At 46.2% G+C, this 6,785-nt stretch overlaps 1 protein-coding gene across 1 annotated transcript; it reads left to right on the top strand.

Moving 5' to 3' along the window:
* Positions 1 to 512: 512 nt before the first annotated feature.
* On the top strand, positions 513 to 4,929 carry TM4SF19 (transmembrane 4 L six family member 19). Its single transcript, XM_004424525.3, has 4 exons — positions 513 to 709; positions 1,120 to 1,197; positions 3,546 to 3,715; positions 3,991 to 4,929. Exons 1-4 carry the CDS (start codon positions 527 to 529, stop codon positions 4,169 to 4,171), a joined length of 612 nt encoding a protein of 203 aa, XP_004424582.1. The 5' UTR covers positions 513 to 526; the 3' UTR covers positions 4,172 to 4,929.
* Positions 4,930 to 6,785: the final 1,856 nt, after the last annotated feature.

Genomic DNA, 6,785 nt, shown 5'->3' with positions numbered 1-6,785 from the left:
GAATTTTCTACATAGATAATTGTGTCACCTATGAATAATGACAATTCTTACTTCTTTCTTTCCTATCTGTATGGCTTTTGCTCCTTTTAATTTCCTTATTGCACTGGATAGGACCTCCTGTACAATGTTGAATGGATGTGGTGACAATGGACATCTTTAAAATGACAGCTTTTAAAGAGAGAGGTTGACACCTTTAAAAATGTGTTTTTCTGTACCAAATAGAAATAATCACTGGCTGTCATAGAGGTACAAGCAAAATACGATGGGATGAGGAGTGTGTCTGTGTGAGTGGGGTTGGCAGAAAATGGAGCAATTAAATCCTATCCGTTGGGGAATATTTATAAGAGGCAGAGTTTTTCAACAAGTTTCTTGGCTCCTCTTGATCTGACCCCGGGAGGTGACGGTATCTGTAGTCTGTTTTCCCCACCCCACCCCATGCTACAGGGGTTTCCCTACTCGATGCTCCTAATAGCAGAGCTACCATGACCCTCTTTCCATTGGTTCCAGGACATCACCCTCTCCCTGCATGATGGCATGCTCACGGACTTGCTCCCGCATCCTGGGACTGAGCCTTGGAACTACAGCTCTGTTTGCTGCTGGGGCCAACATGGTGCTCCTCTTTCCTAACTGGGATGTGACCTACCTGTTGAGAGGCCTCATTGGCAGGCATGCCATGCTGGGCTCTGGGCTCTGGGGAGGAGGCCTCATGGTAAGTGTCCAGGGTTCCCAGCATGTGAACTCCCAAAGCGCCTCCCAGGGGTAGAGCAGAGAGGTGTGGGGGGAGGAGTGTTTTGATTCCTCAGAAAAAAGTTTGATCTAACAAGCTGGTCTTAGGTCTATAGCAAATACCAAAGGATAGGAAACTCTAGGAAAACTTGTCAAGGATTGCTGGATTTTGGCTTCTGACTAGGCAGGCTGTGTGTGAATGATGCCATCCACAGAGTCAGATCAAGCTAGTCATCCAAAATTGGGTCCTGACAGTCAAAGCCAACTCTCTGGGAAAAATAGGATAATCAAGTCCATGTGAGATGCCCAACCACTTTATGTCAACAGCCACAGGTGGCAACTAGAAATGTAAATTACCCAATTTCTTGGTAATATTCTTCTCTCCTCTCCCAGGTATTCACTGCAGCTACCCTCATCTCCTTGATGGGTTGGAGATATGGCTGCTTCAGTAAGAGTGGGCCCTGCAGAAGCGTAAGCACCAGATTCCACTCTTCTAACACCTAGAATGTCCCCACGTTCTCTTACTTTAGAGGCGAGTGGTAAAGAGGCAATTTCCGTGTTGGGGTTTGAAGCCAGGTCCTGACCATGCCCCTTAATAGCCCTAAGCTCTTGGGCAAGTTGCTTAACCTCTCTGAGCCTCAGGTCCTCATCTGTAAAATGAGAGTTAACAGGATCAAGTCAAGGGAGTAAGTGCTTAATGAACCATAAATGCCTATACAAATGTGAGGAACTGTTATTACTATTTTTTTAGCCTATTGAACAATATGGACATGAATTATATACACTGTAATCATATGTCATTGATAGAGAATTTCCTGGCTATTTTGCTTAATTTTTCTTAGAGCCGGAAAGTTCTCCAGGGATTATCTAATACTAGATGCTAGTCTAACTCCTCCATTTTACAGATACTGAAACTGACGCCCAGAATAAATGTGCACTTTATTAATTAAAGCAGCAGCTATATATATTTGAAAAATCTCAGTACATATATGATAAGATATATTGCTTACTCAGTCTCAGACACACGAATTTGTGGTCTCCTTACAGTAACTCTGCAGCCTGCTTTGCTATTTGCAGCCCACATTTCGGGAACTCCACTGATTCAGAATTGTACGTTAAAGAATTAAATATAAACACCCACACATTTCATTCACTATCTGTTCTCAGTCACATCTGGTTTTCCCGCAGGCGAGTAGTTCTCAGACTGGAGCATGCATCAGAATCCCTGCAGGGTTTGTTAAAACACAGATTGCTGGGCTCCACCCCCAGAGTTTCTGATTCAGTGGGTCTGGGGTGGAGCTGGAAAATTTGTGTTTCTAACAAGTTTCCAGGTGATGCAATGCTGCTGGGACTGGGACCACATTTTGAGAACCACTGTCCTAGGCTTACACCAGAGTAATTTCATCTCGAATCTTTTAACTTAGAATCAAAACTTACTGTGTGGGCTGGCCCCGTGGCTTTGTGGTTAAGTGCGTGTGCTCTGCTGCTGGCGGCCCGGGTTCGGATCCCGGGCGCGGACCGACACACCGCTTCTCCAGCCATGCTGAGGCCGCGTCTCACATACAGTAACTAGAAGGATGTGCAGCTATGCCATACAAGTATCTACTGGGGCTTTGGGGGAAAAAAAAAATAAATAAATAAAATTAAAAAAAAAAAAACTCACTGTGTATACCTTTCTCTGGCCCCTCCCAAGCTCCAAACCAGCTTGACATCCAGCTTGACATCAGTGAGAAAATGACTCTACGATTCTGTATGAAAACTATATATATTTTTTATTTAAAATTTTAAAATATGTATTTTTTGGGAGGGCAAAAAAAATCTAATATCCTGAGAAAGAAGCCAACATAAAAGCAAGCTAGAATCCTGCCAAAGAAATAAACTCGTTGTCTTTTGGGAGGGAAGTGAGTGGTACACAGACTAGAAATATACAATGACAGAACTGGAGGCATTTCAGAGTTGACTGTAATTTCTCTCTGTCTTCCTCTCTCTCTGTCTCTGTCTCCCTCCCTCCTTTCTTTCCTACCCTTCCTCCCTTCCTTCCTTTCATGCTTGCTTTGAGAAAGAGAGGAACTGGGGATGGGAGCTAGGAACTTTTGAAAATACAGCTTTCCCTTAAAAGAGTCAGAAGTGGGGGGCCAGCCCCCTGGCTTAGCAGTTAAGTGCGCGCGCTCCGCTACTGGCGGCCCGGGTTCAGATCCCGGGCGCGCACCGACGCACCGCTTCTCCGGCCATGCTGAGGTGGCGTCCCACATACAGCAACTAGAAGGATGTACAACTATGACATACAACTATCTACTGGGGCTTTGGGGAAAAAAAAAAAAGGAGGAGGATTGGCAATAGATGTTAGCTCAGAGCCGGTCTTCCTCAGCAAAAAGAGGAGGATTAGCATGGATGTTAGCTCAGGGCTGATCTTCCTCACAAAAAAAATAAAATAGATAAATAAAGAAGTGCACATGTGATAACCCTCTGACCCTTAACCCAGAGGCTGAATGACTGCAGACTGAGTGTAGAAGTTTTCCATGCCAACCTGCTGAGAGGCTCCCAAGAGCCTGCTGAGTCAGGGAGATCCAGGTCCAAGAGCCAGTGTTTCCCCCTTCTCAGTGCTTTCTCTCCACCCCTTCCTGGCTCTACCCAGTGACCCCTCATCAGCCACCCTACCTTGGTTACGCATTAAAGGAGGTGCCGTGGGTAGGATTATCCCCATGTGATACGATGGGGGAAAACCCGAGCACCAGAGAAGTTAGACTGGTCCAGATCGCCCCACAAGTCACCTAGGCATGACCCCATCTCAGGCTCACTTTTCTTCTCTCCCTCTACAGATGCTCACTGCTCTGTTGTCAAGTGGCCTGGCTTTGCTTGGAGCCTTGATTTGCTTTATCACTTCTGGAGTAGCCCTGAAAGATGGTCCTTTCTGCATGTTTGATGTCTCATCCTTCAATCAGACGCAAGCTTGGAAATATGGTTACCCATTCAAAGACCTGCATACCAGGTAAATGGACAGAGACTGGGACTTGCAGTCTTTTTAGAGAGAGAGAGAGAAAAAGAACAAAGATAGGCAGATGGACTACAAACTCCTTTTGGTCATGCATTCTGGCATCTCACTCCTCTGATGCTCAGAAAATTGCAAATGCACCAATAATAGTCACCCTCAAGAGGCCAGGCCCATGACCTGAGATGGGGGAGGCCCCAGCTTTCTATGGAGGTTGCTTATTTGGCTTTTCTTACTTATTCCTCAATCCCTGGTCTCCTTATTTTTTGGGATAGGAATTATTTGTATGACCGTTCACTCTGGAACTCTGTCTGCCTGGAGCCTTCTAAAGCTGTCGATTGGCACGTGTCCTTCTTCTCCTCCCTTCTGTGCATCAGCCTCCTCCAGATTCTCCTGGTGGTCATTCATTTCATCAACAGCTTCCTGGGCCTTTTCTGCAGCCTCTGTGAGACGTGATAGGTAACGCCCTTTCATGCATGAGTGTTTTCATCATAAGCTGCCTTGAATTCTTTCTGCAAGTAGTGGGTATGAATTATAAACAAACTTCCCTTTTAGGTATTTCTGTAGTAATAATAACAATAATAATTCCTTGCACGTATGTTGAATAATATAATGCATTTTAAAACACATTGTAAACTGCAAGATGATATGTTAGTAGAAGGAATAATTAAGTCATTATTATTGTGTAGGAACTTATATAGTCCATAACATGTTCTCCAGCCATGATCTCATTTCAGCCTCTCAACAACCCCATAAAATTGGCCACATGTTACAGATAGAGAAATTGAGGCTCCTAGAGGATAATGGACTTGCTGCCCAAAAGCACTAAACTAGGTTCAGGTAAAGTCAGTACCTGAGCCCCTATCTTCTAAATTCAAGTTCACTGGTTATTATGGACTGAATTGTGTGCCCCAAAATTCATAGGTTGAAGCCCTAACCCCCAATGTGACTTTATTTGGGGATAGGACCTTTCAGGAGCTAATTAAGATTAAATGAGATCATAAAGATGGAACCCTAATCCAGTAGGACTGGCATCCTTATAAGAAGATGAGATACCAGATCTCTCTCTCCACTCAAGCGTAGAAGAAAAGGCCACGTGAGGACACAGCGAGATGCTAGCCATCTGCAAGCCAAGGAGTGAGGCCACAGTAGAAACCAACTTTGTTGGCACCTTGATCTTGGACTTCCAGCCTCCAGAAAATAAAGTTCTGTTGTTTAAGCCACCCAGTCTTTGGTATTTTGTTATGGCAGCCTGAGCTGACGAAACCACCTGTGTGCTTTTCATTAGTGTTCAGTGCAGTTCAATAAGTGGTATACACTGAGTACCCATAGTGTACCTGGCACTGCCATGCGTGCTGCAGATCCAAAGATGACTGAGACATGGTCCTTGCCCTTGGACCCTGTCCTGTCCTTGAAGAGCTCATGGTCAGGTTAGGGAAACAAACACATAGACCAATAATTTGAATGTCATATGGTAAGGGCCATGTTAGAGGTCAACACAGGGTGCAGGGAGAGCTCGGAAGAAGAGTGAACCTCCAAGGAGAGCATCTGTGACAGATCAAGGAAGGCTTCAGTTGTGTCTGAGCCGATTTTTTTTAAAAATAATTTTATTTATTTATTTTTCCCCCAAAGCCCCAGTAGATAGTTGTATGTCATAGCTGTACATCCTTCTAGTTGCTGTACGTGGGATACAGCCTCAGCATGGCCAGAGAAGCAGTGCATCGGTGCACGCCCGGGATCCGAACCCGGGCCGCCAGTAGCGGAGCGCGTGCACTTAACCACTAAGCCACAGGGCCGGCCCCGAGCTGATTCTTGACATAGTTAGCCGAGCAAGAGGGGAGGAAGGGTTTTGCCAGAAGAGGAAACAGGGCACTCAAAGGCATGGAGAGGAGACATGGGATGGTGTGGGTGGAGAACTGTGATGCCATAGCTACTTCAATGTGGAATGTGGAAAGCAGAGGACCTCCCTCTCTCCCACTTTGGGATCTTTGGTCAGGAAGTGGTGCTGGATTGTGAGTAGAGTCAGGAGTGGGATGAAGGAGAACCTGGTGGGAAGGTTTGATGGGCAGGGAAGAGGATGAAGCAGGCAGAAGCAGCCTGGGAATAACCAGGAAGATGGGTACTGGCAAGAAAGGAGGTAGTGGGCAGATCCAGGAAATGAGTTGAGAACCCTAGGTTATGCGGCCATAGAGTCAACAAAGCCAGGAAGCGAATGTGGGGGCCCAGGTGCTGCTATATCCCCTCCATAGTCCCTTGCACCCCAGCTCCATCCCAGCACTGTCCCAGGTCAGGAAGGAGCCACTGAAGCATCAAAGGCCTCCAGAATATAACAATTCCTCTGCTCCCAGGGATCTGGAGCAGGGCTGAGGAGCATGGTTCTGTTATCTGACAGTCAAATTAGCAGAGCTTGTAGGAGTCAGGTCCCTCCCTCTCTTTTCCAGAGCCGCTGGCCCAAAAGGCTTGCCCAAGGCAGAGAAGGTGGACAAATAGAGCTGTCAGGGACAGAAAGAGGCACAGCATCTTGAGCAGGCAGGGAGTCCTGAGGTCCAGACACCACATCATATGCCCACATACAGAGTCCAAGAAGCATTGCCTGTGTCTGTCACACACTTCCCTGTTGGCTGATTTAGTTACAGGGTCATGGCTAGGATGCACCTGACCGTAGAAGCTTCTCCTGCAGGGGAAGGTACTGACACCTCCACATAATTAATGGATAATTTAAAGATAATTTAAATCTAGTTTTCGATACGTTAGGCACACACACACACATGCATGCACACTCACACACACACCAGGTTCACAATCCCCATCCTGGCTCAGCCCTACTTTCTTGGATGGCTCAGCAGGACACCAAAGTCAGAGAGGTCAGTCCTTGGCACCAAGAGAATTCACAGTGGAGAGTTGACTCTTTCTTGCTTGAGCCTCCTCTGTTCTTTCAGGAACCTCAGACTGATGTTATTGTAGAACTTGACAGGACTTCAAAGGACAATGTCTCCAGTCTCTTCCCCACCTAGGCTGATGTTTTTCTCCTTCAGATTCTGCACATTTAGGGTGGATCCACAGTTGGCTG

This window comes from Ceratotherium simum, chromosome 15 (assembly GCF_057802395.1).
Source record: "Ceratotherium simum simum isolate JZ-2026a chromosome 15, ASM5780239v1, whole genome shotgun sequence".
NCBI classification, from domain to species: Eukaryota; Metazoa; Chordata; class Mammalia; order Perissodactyla; family Rhinocerotidae; genus Ceratotherium; species Ceratotherium simum.
Note: the sequence above shows the minus strand (reverse complement) of the source record. Positions and strands in the feature narration are given on the sequence as shown.